Here is a 17,687-nt window from a genome sequence, read left to right as displayed (position 1 = left end):
GGCATTTGGCCTCATTAAACCTCATACAATTACGATTGGCCCATTGGTCCAACCTGTCCAGGTCCCACTGCAAGGCTCCCCTACCCTCCAGCAGATCAACAAAGCCACCTAGTTTGGTGTCATCTGCAAATTTACCGAGGGTACACTCAGTCCCCTCATTCAAATCATTAATGAAGAAATTAAAGAGAAGAGGCCCCAACACTGAACCCTGGGGTCACCACTCATGACCAGCTGCCAGCCAGATTTAGTTCCCTTCACTACCACTCTTTCAGCCTGACCATCCAGACAATTTTTTATCCAATGCAGGGTATATTTACCTAAGCAAAGTGCCATAAGTTTCTGAAGAAGAATGCTGTGAGAGAGTCTCAACAGCTTTAACAAAATCCAGATAGACAATGTCCACAGCTCTTCCCCCCATCTACTAGGTGAATCATCTTGTTGTAGCAGATCAGGTTAATCACACAGGACCTTCTGTAAACTCTCTGATTTCACAAACCCTTTCTGATAAACCTCATTATATAGCAAAACTAATCACTGCTATCTAGAAGCTATAAAAGACAGGAATCAGGTGCAAAGGTATCTTTCCCAAGGAAGGCTGATAATTTTGGGAAATGACTCATTATATTGGGAGGTGCCAGAAATGGAAAACAGGAGTGCCACACATGCTTTTTCTGCCTGGACAGTGTTTATGGACTCTCCAGATGTGAGCCTTGCTCTTTATAGTGTCTGTTCAAAGTGCAGTAGAGGTTTTTGGCTGCCCTTTCCCTAAGAAAATAGATGGGCTGCTAGGAAAGCATCCCACTGAACCTGGGTCTCCAGGGGAGAATTAAGGCTCATCCAATCTATTAATTATTCACAGTCCCATTCCTGTTGACAATTTCCACTCCTATGGAACACCCTTATAGGGAGATTATTTTTTTTAGGGATCTTCACAACTGAAAACAAAGACAAAACTGATTAAAGGTATTAAAAATCCATAATTTCCATCTGTCATAACATTCCAGCAAAATCTGTTAATGCAGAACCAATGAAGGCAGTGGAATTTGTTCATTTCCTGAAGCAGTTTCACGTCCTTCTGGAAAAAACACTGCTAAAGCATCCTAAATTGGAACCTTTGATTATGGGGTGCCCTCTGCTGTTCAAAGTAAAAATTGCATATTAGTTTATAGTCGGTTATTTGTAGTGTCCCCCACGGAGTATCATCATCCTTTTTAATTTGAAATAGCCTTTAAAAAAAAAACAAAACCAAAAACCACCACCAAAAAGTCCGGAATAAACCACAAAAATAACTTTTCAAGTTAAAATATAAGATCAAAGGTAAGATGTTAAATTAAGATAGTCCCTTAAATTTATAAATAAATAAATGTAAAAGCAAGCAAGAGACAAAAAGCGTCCTTCATTTCATCCCTTTAACTCTTACCTCAGTCCTGGAAATACATTTACGTGCTATATCATCCTTATGCAATTCCCTTTGCTCTGAAAAATCCTACTGTATAAATAGAAAACTGGTCTGTAAAATGCCCCAAATTTCTACACGTGTTACTCGATTCTGTGTTACAGGAAGGAAGCTGTGGACCAACTAAGAACAGTCCACAAGACAGCACAGAGAAGAATGGCAAAGGAGTCAGAAAACATGGAAGAGGGGGCTAGGGTCGTTTAACCCAAAAAGAAGATTGTGAGGAGTAATGAAAACAGTTTTCAAAGAGCTAAGTGGAGAAAATAATATTCCCCGTGTCCAGTGTAGATGGAGTTAATTTGCTGCAAGAAAGACTCAAATCAGGCACAAAGGGAAAACCTGTTAATGCTAGCAAGCACTGGCATTACCATGTGAGCACTCCAAGAGGTGAGGCACACTGAGAAACGAGGAGATGATCCTGACTGAGGGCTGGGGAGAGATCGGATGAACACTTCTGGGATCTTCCTCCTGCTCCCATGCGGTCCTGCTGGCAAAACCCAGCAACTCACAGAAGCCCAATTAGATTTTCCAGCTCTGGAAGCGGAGCTATCACCCATTTCACGCATTTCTTCACCGCATCCTAGCTGTGCCCTAACCTGGGACTCTTATTTAAGCGGAAAGGAAGCACCTGATACAACCGCGGGCCTACCCCTGCGGCCGGGCCTCACCGCCCTCCCCGAGGCGAGCCCAAGCCCCCCCTGGGGCATAGGGCTGTCGCTGCTGTGGTGCGAGGGGCAGCAGGGACCCCAGCTGTGGCGGAGCCATGACAGCCCCGCCCCGCCCCGCCCCGCCCCGCCCCGGCCCGGCCCGCTCCTCCGGGGCGGACAATCCCCCCGCCTCACCAGTGTTCCCTCAAAACTCTCCCTCCACCCGGAACCTTTCTGCGGAGAGGTGTGGTTTCCATCCGGGCCAGTTGCAAGGGACGGCGGTGCCCGGAAGCGGCGGCAGCCCCGTCAGCCCGCGGCCCCGGTGGCTCCCCCCGCCCCTGCCCTTGCCCGCGGCAGCCCGGGGCGCCAGGCACGGCGGCGGAGCCCCGGCGGGAGACTGCGAGCCGTGCGGCTCCTCCGGGACCTTTTCGGCCGTTAGAATGTGGCGGACGCGGGCGCCGACGGCTTGGTGAGCGGGGCGGGCCGTGGCAGGGGTCAGGGCGGGCGCTGCGGGCCGCCGGAGGGCCCGGGCCCTGGTGCGTGGCAGCTGTGCGGGGCGAGCGCCCGCCAGAGCCGCCACTGGCTCCAGCCTCTTCCCACCTCGGAATCTCTGCCGATCCGATCTCTCTGGGTGCAGTGTTGGTTGTAACTCCCGTCCCGGCTGAGCAGGCCCTGGGCACCCCAGGGAACGGCGCTGCCCGCGGGGGAGGCCGGAGATGTGCAGCGGGGCCCGAGGTGTGAGGGGCGTGTTGGGGGTGTGTATGTGGCACAGGGGTGAGCCCGGGACGTGCTCTTCCCAGACTGCGAAATTCCCCGGCATTCAGCTTCCCTGAGACCTAGGGGGTCCGATGCGGAGGGAGCTGTGTCTCCCGCATCGGGTCGCCTTCGCGTCCAGATGTTGTTCCCCCTCAACATTTACCCTACTTACCTCTTGGGTTTCATAGATTTTCTACGTTACTCCCGACAGGAGCGGTGATACTAAGTGCCCGGTAATCTTGCTGTGTTTCTTGGCAGATTTGGGAACAGCAGTAGGAAAAGAAGTGTTGTCTAGTGCTAAATGAGGAAGAAAACACAGCAGTGCTTTCTGTTGGGCTAAATTTGTAAGACTGTTTTGCAGTTATAGATATTAATTAGCTGATTAATAGCTAATAACATAACTATTATATACACTTTATAAATTTATATAATCTGCCTTCACAGAAAACGTGTTGCAGACGAGATGGGGGTTTTCGATCTCTAAAATTGGAGTAGTATGTGTGAAATGTTAGTTGTGACTTCCAGGTGGAATCTGTGGCAACCAACAGGCCACTTTTTTTGTGTCTGTTATCCGGTGTCTACAATCTCAGTGCCGTGTAAGAGTGGTCAGGTTGCAGGCCTGTAATCAGGCAAGTTCTAATAGCAGAGCTGCTCATGTCTGGAAGGCTCACTTTTCTTATCATTGTTAAAAACAGCTTTCCAGAGGCTTTAGATGTGGAGTGCATTAAATACTTCATTTTATAGCATCATTTTGGCACCCTTTTCAGTCTAACTGCACTTCACAATTAAGACCTTAGGGTGATTTTTTAAAATTTTTATTATTTTTTTGGGGGGGTCAGTATTCATCAGAACTTTTTAGCAGTGAGAAGAGAGAAGAAGAGAAAATGGAAGTTTTGTCATAGTGACGGAGTAGCAGGTTTTTGTAATAAATAATAATATTTTGTATGTGCATTTTAAGCAGGTAAGGTTTCAAACATGTGATACCACTTTAAAGGCAATTGATTATGTTGTTGCCATAACAGTTTGTGATGGAACTCCCTTTTTCCTTTGTTTTAAACATACAGAATGCACACTATAAAATACAGTATATTTTATGAGAACTACCATGGAGAATATATAACTAATATATTAGTTATATATAAACTAATAATAATTAACTAATAATGCTTTGAGGTTATGGGAGGAATAATTTGCCCTCTCAGTTATGTGAAGCACATTCTTCTTTTGTATTTGTCACTTTTGTATATAAATGTACTTTTGAAAACCCTGAAAAATGCCTGAAGGGACAAGCATTAATTTCAGGAACTGTAATTTCACTCATACTTTGTATCCAGTAAATGATATAGTGTCAACCATTCTGGTATGATGGTGAGACCAGAAAGTGACAGAAGAAATTGCTTTTTCCAGAGCAGTTCTTTTCCCTAAACTATCAAAGCTACCCCAGAATGTTGAAGCATGCAGATAGTGTGATTGAAAGTATACAAGGAGCTTTGTTCCAGTCTGTGTGTTTGTTTTAACTCTGGTAGGATTGATAATGTTCCTGTGTATTAACGTGTTCTTTTCATGACTGACTTCTGTTTTCAGAGTCAAATCTTTTAGACTGAAATTTTTCATTTTGCATAAATCTGAATTACTTCATTGAAGGCTACAACAAATATGGTGTAGCCATCTCCTGAAGTAATCTTGTCTATATGTGACCAAAGACAAAACAATAACGCTGTAATTCTAGAACCACAGGATATTTGACTGAAAGGAACTGAAAGGTGTCATCAACCCCAAAGGACAATCTGCTTTGCCAAGAAAAGGACAGATGTGTTTTGCAAAGGAATTTTGTGTATTCTTCTTTTTGAAGTTGAAAATGCTCTACAAGCTTAATGTTCTCTAAAAGTTCATTTTGAATAACAAGAAAGACTAAACCTCTAATTTTCTTTAATATTGCAAGTTGATCATACTCTTCTGTGGACTATTAGCTCCTGTTTGCCCAAACTGTTTTATCACAGACATACTACCTGCCTTAGTCCAGTGTGGAAGTATAATTCATAATGGACTTCATAAATTGTATTTAGGGTTTTATTTCTATACTTACTAGAATGCTATACCTGTCAATGACATTTACATGTTCTTATTTTTCAGGTAGCATGGCAATGATAGCTGGAAATGGTACTTGTAGAATGATGCTGTAATTTATCTGTAACCAGTTAAAACGTAATGTGAATTGCTTCTGAAGAGGTTATGAGTTAATGGTGTGTTGAGGAAATCTGTTGCTTATGAGTTTTTATTTCTTTCTCTCAGTGTCATCTGCCGGAGTCTAGCAAACAGCAGCTATAGAATAAAAAGAAAATCACCACTGCAAAACTTGCATCTTGCTTCCCGAAGTATACATCATCCCTACTATTCGAGTTCAAAATTACAAAGACCTCCACTAAGGATATCCATTCAGCTGTTCTCTTCTCTTAACCGTCTTCCCCTGCGCAAAACAAAACTTTTAAATGTAAAATACGGATACCAATTCCACAGGAACTTCTGGCTAGCTAGGCTAGCATCAAGGCTTCTCAAAATTCGATATCTTATATTGGGATCTGCTGTAGGTGGTGGTTATACAGCTAAGAAGGTATTTATCTGTGGAAGCTCTTTTATGCGTTTTATCTTTGGTGTTATTATGTACCATGAGTTATATGTAGTTTATATGTAGGTATTGCCTTTCAAAAGATTACTTGCTGCTTCTCTACATACATGTCTTTTTCTGTTTGTACTAAATTAATTTTTTATTTTTTTGTATTAGACATATGATCAGTGGAAGGACATGGTGCCGGATCTCGATGAATATAAATGGATTGTTCCTGACTTCATTTGGGAGCTTGATGAACATATTGACTTCGGTATCACAAAAGCTAATATGTTCCTGTATCTAAAGACTAGCATACATAAAATTTAAACATAAGGGTGCAGGTCTTCTGTGCCTCTCTCCAGTAGTATCTTTATAGCTTTAATTTGAGAGAATTTGTATTGCCACAGTTTGGGGTGTGTCTTACCAAGGTATTTGTAGCATTGTGTTAGTAGGAAGAAATGAAAGTATGATTTAGTATTGGTACTCCATAATTCATTCTTTCATTTGAGAATGTTCTTGGTAGTTTTCATATGGCTATAATCCCTCTATTGAAAGGAAAGCTGCAATATAATCAAGGAGACTTAGGCAGGTTTTAGTAGTGTTATGTTAAAATAGAAGTGTATAAATGACATTTTAAAAAAATAAACAAGTAAAAGATGTGTATGAGTAGAAGACAATGAAAATGCAGCATTTATGTAGCTGCCTATCTATAAAATTATCTTGAAGGTACAGAAGAAAAATGGAAAAATATTGGCATTCTTTTCCTGCATCTTTTGGTTATAGTTGGTTTTTTGCATATTTTCAGATGAAAGAAATCCAAAAAACATGGATTGAGTTACTACTGTATGCAGAGTAGTAAGGTGGTCCTTTTTTTAGAAAAGTTTATAAAGATTTTACTACATCACATAGATGCAGAGATTGAATAATTAGGACAAATGTTTTCTTTTTATGCTAGTGGACACTAATTGTTTTAGTACTTTGTAGCTAATAGATTTTGGTTTTTAAAGTATTATGAAATTGACTTTTTTGTGAAATTGGAGAACAAGCTTTCCTGAAAATGTACAAGGGGTGATCATAGTTGCAGCATCATTTAGTTTTAAAACTATTGTTATATATAAAGTTTGTGAGAGAATAATGTATGAAATGTGGTGGAAAACAGCAATACGTTTTAGACAGTTTTAAAGTGCCTGAGGCCACCAACTTATCAGGAAGTTCAAAGTCTAAAAAAGCAAATGGCTTTTCAGGTCTGACAATCTTTCCCAACGCTAATGGGGGGAGGTGCATGTGGAAAGAAACTTTTTAAATAAAAAAAATAATAATTTAAACAACTTTGTCCCAAAACATCTGCAAAGTTTTACAGTCATTTCTCTTCACAGAAGCAATAGGAAAAAACCCTACTCATTAGGTGTTGTACTATTTTCCTAGAAAAACTCATCAAAGCCCTTCCTGATGCAGATGACCTTGCCAAACTTCTGCCTGACTTTGACAAGATTGGAGAGAGCTTCACGTCACTGAAAGGATTTTTTTCTCCTGGTGAGAATAATTTTTCAGCTTAGTTTTGATTTTGAATACATAAGATATTACAAAATGAGGTTACAGATATGTCCTTAGTCGTTAAAAGAAGGTGAATCCTGATCTTTCAGTGAGTATCTCATCTCTCATCTGAAAGTGTTATGGACAGGTAAGTGTAATGTATTTTTAAAAACAAGAACTCTAGTAGCAAATACAGAGAGCTTAAGTGTGAAATTGAATAGAAACCTAGAATTCTTATATAGCACTAAACAGAGTGAAACCCACACTGCATCAATGCATCATAGAGGCTGGATGTGTTTGGCTGGAATTTGGCGCTGGACAGTAACAGTATCACAACTTTTTCAGGAGAAGAGAGTTGGATCATTAAGAATGATGATTGTTAATGTTGCAAGTGTGTGAAATAAGACATCTGTAGCAAAGGTATTCTTTTGACTTGAATGTTTTCCAGATGGAAATGGCTCCAGAAGGACTTACTTGAAGATATAGATTAGGATGGAGCTTAGGATGTGACATGGGGATGGTCTGTGCATTCAGTGTGTCCAGGAAGTAGTAGGTTTAATGGTTTTCTAGGTTTGGGAGATTTAAATAAGACACTTCTGATTGGTGGAATTTTTAAAACTAAAAACTTTATTTGAACATTTTATTTAACTTCCTAATGAGCGCAGCTTGAAACTTCACCATGTCATTCTTGTAATAAAGTGCCAGATTGTTCCTATTATAGACCTTTGTTATCAAACTACATATTTATATTCATGAAAGATTATTTCTGTGAGGTTTTATAGTCCTTCCTCTAAGTACATTTTGAAAATATTTTTTGTATCAGTGTGCATGAGAAGTACATTTTCATTTTCTTAAAATAATGGCAATACAATAACTAGTTCATTCATCTTACCAACTCAATAAGCTCCTAAGTAGGGATCCAGTTCAAGAGAGTGACAAGTAGATTACAATCTCCTATGTATATTGACTGTTTAAAATGGTGGTGCTATCAGCTGGTATTGTGAAATGTCACTATTATTTGTTCTCATACTCTTTGGGGCATAGTTGCCATTTATGATTGTGTGATCCTCCAAGTGAGACAAAGATCCCTCATCTTTGTTTTGCATTTTATTTTGTATTTATAATTTTTATTTCCCCTCTTCTGCTGATTTTTCACAGGTTACAATTTGGTTAGTGAAGTCATAGGAGCTTCTGATCTACTTCTGTTGTTAGGTGTGTAAAAGCCCTTTTTACTGCCCTTAACCTGTGTCTTTAAAGCAAACTCTTAAAACACTGATGTACTAAGAGGAGTGAATATCAATGTAAACACATTTAATACCAATTTAATACTGAATTACAAACACTTTACAGCTATTTTAAAAAAAAACTTACATCCTCCCCTGTGAGAATGAATAGATCAATAGCAATTTCTTTGCCACAGTCTTTAGTTAGGTACTTTTTACTTCAGGCATTGTCCCGGAGCTTGCTTTGAAAACCTGTGTCAGTAAAGTGAGAAAGAACATTTTTTTTTCTTGTTATAATAATATCAGTGGAATTTGTCTTATCCTTTCATGTTTACCAGAAATTAATTTTATAGTGTTTGCAGAACCTCGGTAGTGTAACTGAAGCTGCCTGCTCTCTTGTAATATGACTAATCCAAGTCACAAACTAGATATCAAATTTCCAGATGAGTTTTAAAATTAATTTATTTTTCAGTGTCTTAAGGTGAATCTTTTTAATGGAAATATAACAGATTATTGAACTAATAATTAATAGGGACTGAAACTTTTTTAATTTAACAGTAGGTGTAGCTTGAGGATGTTTAAGTACTGTTGGTATGCTCTAATGAGTTTCTGTAATTACATTCTAGGTTCTCCAGGAGAAACAGCGTTCAGAGCTACTGACCAGGCATATGACAATGACAAACAGTACAAGAAGGTAACTACTCTCTTGCAAAATTAAATGTCTTAACAGCAGGTAATTTTTTTAAAGTGCTTTGGTAACTAGTTGCAGATGTTCATTTGAAGCAGCTTATTCTGAATAGAATTTATCCTTGAAAATGACTTGAGTATGCACTGGTTTTTTTATATATAAATAATACAATGATGATAAACATTTTGGTGTAAGGAAAATACAAGGCAGTCATAAAAATATTTAGGAGTTGCATTCTTAAGAAAACTCATTTGTAATATTACAATTGTGTGCATTTGCAAATTTTCAGGGAGGATTCTCAGTAGCACTTGAGCTTACACCTTATTATTGAAGTTCATTTAGGCTTTTACAGTTATTTTCAAGCATTTCTGCTTGCAACCTCACTTCTGTTGACATTTACACGATTGTGATTCTTACTTAAGGATTTCTGCCTTAATAAAGAATTTCAGTTTCTTTAAGTATGTCTTTCTACTTACTTTTTTCCAGAATATAGTTTTGTATGTTTTATAAAAATAATTATTGTGTTTTGATAGCTAAAAGTTTTTGTGGTTTTTTTCCTTGATGTGTAAGGTAGGTGAAGTTAAGTTTCTTTGCTTTCATGAACAGTAAGTCTTACTTCTGTTAACTTCTAAAATTGTAATGTTGATTATTGTATATATTTTAAATATTTTTTAAAATGGAAATTAAACTATATACATCAGGGTAATTGTAAATTATTACCTTTTTGGAACTGAAAGTGTTTAAACTATAACTGGGACATTTACACAAACAGCATTTCTATATGCAGGCATGTATACATCTATTCTACATAAATTCTGCATGGCAATAGATAGTGAAACCTGTACAAAGCTCCTTTTAGTAACTTTTTTTCCCTTTAGAGTAGTAATGGATTTCTACATCAAAATTAAGTTTTGTTGTGGTTTTTTTTTCTCCTTTCTCTGTGAACTATAGTTTGCTTTCTCTTGAGTGATAGCTTTAGCACAGGTTTCACTGTTAAAAATATGTAAAACACTTTGCTCTAATTTGTGAAGTGGCCATCTTAGTTCATTGTCTTTGATAACTAAATTAACTGATATTTTTACTGAATACTGGTAATATCAGTGATACTTATTATTGTTCTGGGTTTTTTTCGGATGCAGTGACAACTGCATTTCAACTTTGCCAACAAAACTTTGGCTGCTATTGGTAAATTATCAGCCCACATGAAATCAACATAATTTAGAAAATTTAGTCTGGTCTACTTATTTTAGTTATTCCACGTATATTAGAAATGTTAAGTTTCAAAACTGTGGGTTTGTAATTAATACTGATTTTAGTCAATATTTCAAATAAAGTACATACCTAACAAAGCATAATCTCTTGGTTTATTGGCAAGTAAAACAATAATTTTCAAGACAATGGGTTAGATGGCCTTTTTTCCTTGAGTGCTTTCCATTGCTAAGCAATACTATTTTAAGAACTGTGATTGTATGGATGCATAAAGTGCTGTAGCTTGGTATTAAATGTGTCTGGTGAGATAGGTTTATTTGTTTCGCTGTGAAAAGATGAGTAACTGGTAAAGGAATCTAAATTTCCTCATTTGGATGATTGTTCTGTAGAACTTACTGGACATGGTGCTGAAATGGGTCTCAAAATTACCTGTAGAATGAGTGAGGAACCAGTCAGTTTGCAAAATAAGTTTGAGAGAGTGAACATCATCCCAACCAAACAACTGATCTGGCTGTACTGCTTCTTGCTACCTAATGTGTTTATCCCCTAATCTCTTATTTAATACAAAAAATATGATTTTTTTTAAAAGACGTATTAATTAAAATTGCTGGAGTGTTCAGTTAAGTAATTTAAATAGATGGAGTTTAAATCTGTTTCTTCTTGGATTAAATAAGAAATTTTCCTCCTGGAGAAGAGGAGGAAAGACAGTTATAAAAGCTATAGTGTAGGAAAATACTTCATGTGTGGGACTAATTCAGGTTTGCACATCTTAGAAAATTACCTTGAACTATTGTCTGTCTCCAAAAAAAGTTTCATAAAGCATTTCAGCTTCCTATTAAAGCAAACAAATTCCAACGCTTAGCTCAGTTTTTGCAGAAAACTTATAGTGCTTATAGTGTGATGAAGTGAGTATGAAAAATGTGACTTAAGTATTAATTTGGGGCTTAAAAGCCAGATAATTCAAAGTGAACCATACAGTCCTTTCTCTGCCTTTGGCACTTTGATAAAATCCCATGCTTGAGGAACCTGATGGTTGAGGTTTGAGCAGCGTGCACAGGGTCACCTTCTTTTGGTGTAGGAAGCAGCATGGTAATCCTAGGGCTGTTTGCTACAGTTGGAGAGTGAAAGAGGCTTTACTAAGGAATATCACTTGACTTGGATCTTTCTTTTTTTAAGAAAGCACAAAAAACCTAATTTTTTACAAGTTATACAATAAAGTTTCCATAATTTTCTCTTTTCTATTCATAGCACCTTTAGATTCCCACCTTAATTTTCATGTTATAGGTACTCTGGATAAAACTATCATTTATTCAGATTTTCGCAAATTTATCTCTTTGCCTTTCTCATTTTTACCCCTGTACATCCCTCAGCTTTTAATTATTTTTCCTGAAAGGACCTAATTATGGCTCAGCTTTTCTCATGAAGAGTCACACTGCAGTCAGCGGGAAATAGTGGGAAAAGTCAAGACAGGCAAAAAGGCAGAGCTTTGTTTGCTCATGAACATGAGACAGGAATACTTTGGTCATGAGGAAGGTTCAGATTAGATAGAAAGCCATGCTTACCTGAAGTACAAGATACTGATTGTTAATGTTAAATAATGTATTTTTTAAAAGCATATGGAGTAACAATGTCAGCAATTGTTTTGCCATTTTTTAATTTATTGTATACCCGGATTTTCATGATGACTTTGCAGGGTTTGTGCCTGCCCATGTGTTTGTTACCTAGTGTTAGTCCCCATTACATAGTTTCTTTAATAAGGAAAATAATAATAAAATTATTCTAAGTAACTTGTTTTCTGAAATCTTATTAATTGATCTATGTTCTCTTTTTTTTTTCCTAGAGAAAATTCTTTAAAATAAATATTGTTACACTAGAATGATCAATTATTTATACTTTAAGGGAAAAAACAGTTGTAGTGTCTCCTGACAGAGATATAAACATTTTTGATTATGTGCTGGTTCATACTAGCCTGGAGGTTTTGTTTATATCTCTGTGCAATTTAAGGTTCTTGATTGGTTTGTTTGTTTGTTTGTTTGTTGTTTTTTTGTTAATTATTCAAACCTTTGAATTCAGAAATGGAAAATAAAGGAAATAAATCTATTGACTGGTGTATACAAGTAAAATATTATTGAAAAGCTGTTTAAATCACTACTTTTTACTTGAATGTTTTATTTAATGGTGTAGTGGTAGTTCTTAAAGGCCTTTTATATCAAACATTTGTTACACTTTTTGTTTAAATGCTAAGAGACCTTCATAACAGGTTTTGTGCAGTAGTTTTTGTTTTCCATTTCCTTGACCCATAGCATAGTGTTTAAAGGGACTGTGTCAGGTTGTATTGAGAAATTCCTTGTTTGTGAAATGGCAAAATATTGTTGTTTCTCTAATATTCAGTGTAGCCAGGAGGCTCTCTTTCCTTGTTGCTGTACAGGAATGAAATGTTTTGTTTTGCCCAAGTTTTTCGCATGGCTCTGAATTTGCTAGGTTGGCAATATAAAAATTGATTAAACCTTAAAGTGGTTCAGTAAATTCAGATGTGAAGATTTTTCTATTCTTGAAATGTTAAATCACAAATCACTATTTAACAGACGTTTATATTTGGTCATTTGATTATCTTTCTTATCCTCTCTCTCCTGTTTGTTTATCCTCATGTGTACATGCCTGTGTGTCTCACGAAACAAGTGTATAACTTCATGGTAGATGTCTTGAATTCTTACACCAAAGTTCTATTTTGGGGTTGTTTGGATTTCCAGAGTGCATTTTTGAAACATTTCGTTTCACTTCACTGAATTATAGGTAGTTTAGTATATTTTAGTTTTCTTTGAATGGTTCATTAATGCTTTTGTCAACAGTCTCTGAAATGAACTGTACATGAAGTTTCAGTAAAAGCTGGCATAGCGTTAACAAATCAGTATTGAAAGAGAACTTACTATTACAAGAATATTTTTTTGTGGATGGAGAAGAGTAGAAAACTAAGCAGAATGCTGAATAAGTAAAGGAATTTGCAGGGATTTTTAAGTGATCAGGAAGGATTATGACAGGATGAATTTAAACTGCAGTCTGCTACAGAAGTGGAGAGGGGGCTTTTTCTTTATGCTTTACAAACTATCTTGCTTCTCTTAGCTTGAGGAAGTTAAGTAACAGACACAATCATTTTTCTATAAGCTTGCTGGTAAGAAGAACAAAATGAGAACTTTTACATTATGGACAAAGTTGAGCCTTTTTAGCTGTTGAGCACAACTTTGTGTAGAATATCCAAACACTTACTTTAAATACACACAGGGTGGAAAGTTGCTCATACTTAAGAACTTCTGATATCCATAATTGAAATTGAATTCTGAAGCCTTTGATAATATTTTAAAGCCAGGGTAGTTGCTTTTTTTTTTTATTTTTATTTTTTTAACATTTAGATACTTAGTCAAAGTTGAATATAATTATAAAATGTAGCTAAATGTTTATTGGTTTTGCATAGGTTTGCTAGCTGGCAATAGATCTTGCTAATGAAATTTCACTTTTGTTTGAACTGACCCATTCATACTTGTTTTTCATCTGTTTTTGTCGTGCCCTTTGGTTTAACTTTGTTCTCCTTACACCCCGAATTTTTCCTCTCCTTTTTATTACAAACTCATGGCAGGGCCTGCTTGGTGAACTCATTCTGTTACAACAACAAATCCAGCAGCATGAAGAGGAAGCACGCAGAGCCGCTGGCCAATATAACATGGGCTCTTCCCAGCAGAAGCGAAAGGTGATGGCTTAAGGGACATTACATTCTGTATTCACACTAATGGTATACTTCAGCCTTCTGCATTTGGGATAGAAAACTCTGCCTAATTACATCATGGGCTCAAATAATTGTTACAGCCAACTTCATTGCGGATACAGAGTTCTGTTTTTGTTTAAAAGAACTGCATTTCAAGCATGGTGTTAAAAGGAGAACATACATTTTTGTGTCACTTTGAAATTGTATGTTCTCTGCCTCTACAAAAGCTGTTATTTAGAGTCCATGCATTAAAAATGCATTTAAAGAAAGAATGTGAATAAATGTCAAGTCTGTTTTCTCTACTGTTGTTTACAGTAGCTCTATCTTGTAAGAGTATAGCTGTTCACAGGCAAAAATTTTTTTTCTGCTTTTTGCTGTTACTTGTTTGAAAATTACAGCAGCTGCTTAGAAACAATGTTGCACGGACAATTAAATTGTGCTGTTAATAACAGCCTCTACTATATATTCATCGAAAGCATTCCTTTGGCTTGTTTTCCTTTTTAAAGCATAATTTTACTGTTATGCTGTGATTATTGAACATCTGCATATTACTTAACTTTGAGCTCTGATCATTTTACTCATTATTATATGGCTGCGATGAATTGGAAAGGCTTTGTGAATCGGGGTGTTTTTGTTGTCTAATCTGTTACAGCCAGTAATTCTTAACCACCTTGCTTTGTTGGCTGCTTCTGTGCTCTCAAAAAAGATTTTGTGATTACTCAGTTTTCAGTAGCTTTGGAATTGAGTTCTGGATCTTTGTCTTGTGTGTATGCAGATAACTCTCACAGGAAGAGGAACACAGTAACAGAGTTAAACTGATACACAGTTTCATAGCTTCAGTTGCCTATAAACTAATCAGGGTTCTCTGAAACTATAGTAGCATTTCAAACCTAAATATCTTACCTTCTTGACATATTGTTTTTTATGGTTCAGAGTTACAACTCCCAGCCACGCTGTTCATCTTTTTTTAAAAGAAAAAAAGATGGTGAAAGGCAATGTTTCTGCATACTTTATTATTCAAATGCTTTTAGTTAACATTCTATCTGGATTTAAAATAAAACTGATTTGTTCTGTCCTCAGTTGGTTAATCTAGGCAATATGTAAAAAAACAAAAACAAAACCAAGAACAACAACAACAACAAAAAAAAAACCCGATTATTGGAGGCTTTTAGGTGTCCTAGAAATGTTGCATTTATTCCCTTCTGGATGTGTATTTTTAGTAGAAGAGTAAAAATGTCTGCAGGCATCTTTATTTTCTCTATGTGCAGTTAGTTGTTTTGTTGTGTATTTTTTGTAATAAGAGTAACTTCAGGCTCCACCAGATAGTGTATAGTTTGAGAGAATTGGAATGTGGAATAGTAGCTTGAAGTTTTAAATGAAATGTATGAAGATGTAAAAATTATGATGCAATACAGTATTTGATATAGGCACATCAGCCTAATAAAGGCAGTCAAGAAAAAAATTGAGATCAATATTGCATTTCTTTTTTATTTAAATTCTACTTTGCTTGTACTTTCTTGCAACAAATCTTAGAGTTCCCGGGCTTTGAAATGGCTCTAAAGGCTGTCTTTGTAGTCTGTCCACCAGGGCAGGTACTCTGTTTCTCATATATTGAAAGTCTAGCTGCCCTTGTTTATAAAAAGTTTTAATTTAGCGTTCAAGTGTGCTGTTTGGCATATATGCCTAATGACAAGGAATGTATCTTGTTTCTCACACTAACCTTTTTACTTGAAGCAAATTGAAAGAGATGGTAATTTTTTTTCTTTACTATCTTGATATGAAGATATAACTTAAAGGTTCCAAGCATTGATCCAAATTCTCCTTTCAAAGATGAAATTGTTGAGTCATTGCATGACCTTTTGACAGGCTGTAAACTAACCTTGTTTATTTTATAACTCAGCTGACTTGCTTGCCTGTCTACTAGAGAACATGAATTATAGAGAACATGATTTCATTTTTGCAGACTTCTGTTGCCCAATTTTTTGAATATTTTTCTATTTTAGTTTAATTACTCAATATTAAATCTACTTCAGTTGTAAATTGAATAATTCCCTCACAATCACAAGAGGGCATTAAAAGCAAAGGTAGTTGTTTCCTTTTGGTTTTGTTAGCCTATTGATAAATATTTGAGTATAACTGATTAGTCTTGCATAGGTGTACTGTGCATGTCTGCTTTTTACTAGCATATTGTCTGGGCCTTGATATTTTTTGGAGATCATTGTAATTCTTCTGTAGATGATTAATTTGTATATTGTTTAACCAGACTATAGTTTTAAAACCAGTAACTGTGGTTTCAAAGTTACTGAATTTTCAGAGGCAAATTCTTATTCTATACAGTGTGTGAAAAAGGGTGTTGGAAAGCAATCACTGTGTAAAATGAGTAACTGTGTAAAGAGCTTCTGGTAATCTTTGTGAACAGGTGTCTGCATCTTGGTGTGCAGGAACCCTTGACTGCAGATTGCCCCACAGTTTTCTTTTTTCATAACTCTTTATGGTGGCAGTGGAGAAAGAAGGAGGAGTCTTGATGTACAAACTGTGCTGAACTGAAGTAAATAAATATTGATGTGCTTATTTGGAGACACTTTAATAGTTGATTTTTTTATTTTATGGTTTTTGAGTAGAAATCATAGGTCATAGATTAGTCATACGTGACTTTAGTACTTTGGATTGTTGTCCATGAAAGCTAAAACTATTTTAACTTAAAATTTTTAGCAATATTTTAAATCTCATGTTAAAATACTGTATGTACTAATGTTCAAAGAACATCTGAACCAAATGCTGAAGCGTATACATGATTGTAGAACTGTTTGCTATTTTTGACAAATATAGTTGTCCAATAGATTTAATCATCTAGTGCTGGATAATTCTGTGCTTCACATCTTGCAATATGTAGCTGTGTGCCATATTTTTACTTGCTGTGTTAAACACAAGGATAGTGTACATAACGCAGTGCTCCTGTGGTCAGAGGTAACCCCTTTGTGTGTGCTTCAAAGTTGCATTAAGGCCCCAGCAGTACTTTCAGGAACTGCTTGCTTAAGAGCAGGGAGTGGGTACAATGTTAACTGCTTTGAAACTCTACAGCAGATGGAAGCACTTTTTTTTTCCACTTTCCTCTATTTTCTTGCTTCTTCTGACTCTTCACAACATTCTTGTCTTTTATTTACCCCTTGTTTCTCTGAGGTGTTGAAAGTGTGTGCATATATGTGAATGTTTATTTGCATGTACCACATTGGGGCTGCACACATCAAGTTGTCTGTGTGCTAAGCTAACCCTGTTTCTGTCACACTTCTGTTATTGCTGAGCCAACTAACATAAATGAAAGGGAATTCAATTTACAGCACTTCCTTTCTGCTGTTTATGAATCAGAAAATAAGTTGGATATTGATTGATATTCAGTGAGTAAACCTGTAATATACAGGACTGTGCCTGCACTTTGTAGAAAGCAATCCAAGCTGATTCTTCAATCACAGAATAATTGGATATTTTTCTTATTTAATTTGTAACAATGGGTGTGAAATTATAGTTACTAATCTGAGTTGTGTCTGAGTAACAACTGTCCTCTCTGTGTTGGATAATATGCTCTTCCTAATGGGAAGCTAACTTGAGTTCTTAATATTACATCAACTTCATTACATGAGCGTTATTTAAATATTAAAGCTTTTACCTACATTATTCTTTTGGTAATTGTTCAGATAATTTTTTCTAAATCTAATAATTCATCAGGCAAGCATTAGATTTTTATGTTTGTAAATACTTATGTGAATGTGTTTTGCATCTTTATTGCTTTTGTCATTGTGTTACTAGAAGGGA

At 36.5% G+C, this 17,687-nt stretch overlaps 1 protein-coding gene across 9 annotated transcripts in view; it reads left to right on the top strand.

The window, feature by feature from the left end:
• Positions 1-2,369: 2,369 nt before the first annotated feature.
• The window catches only part of OPA1 (OPA1 mitochondrial dynamin like GTPase), a 50,477-nt gene continuing 35,159 nt past the window's right edge, over positions 2,370-17,687 (top strand). For 2 of the 9 annotated variants that reach the window (XM_071752266.1, XM_071752265.1), the window contains exons 1-7: positions 2,372-2,572; positions 5,152-5,470; positions 5,642-5,738; positions 6,893-7,000; positions 8,159-8,212; positions 8,850-8,917; positions 13,752-13,862. In XM_071752266.1, the coding sequence (XP_071608367.1) occupies positions 2,544-2,572; positions 5,152-5,470; positions 5,642-5,738; positions 6,893-7,000; positions 8,159-8,212; positions 8,850-8,917; positions 13,752-13,862 (786 nt within the window). In that variant the 5' untranslated portion in view covers positions 2,372-2,543. Of the gene's footprint in view, positions 2,573-5,151; positions 5,471-5,641; positions 5,739-6,892; positions 7,001-8,158; positions 8,213-8,849; positions 8,918-13,751; positions 13,863-17,687 lie in introns of all 9 variants that reach the window. The other 7 variants (XM_071752270.1, XM_071752269.1, XM_071752272.1 and 4 more) reach the window with 5 other exon arrangements.

The sequence above is a fragment of the Heliangelus exortis genome, chromosome 9 (assembly GCF_036169615.1).
Source record: "Heliangelus exortis chromosome 9, bHelExo1.hap1, whole genome shotgun sequence".
NCBI lineage: Eukaryota > Metazoa > Chordata > Aves > Apodiformes > Trochilidae > Heliangelus > Heliangelus exortis.
The sequence above is the reverse complement of the archived record's forward strand: the minus strand, read 5'-3'. Positions and strand labels throughout refer to the sequence as shown.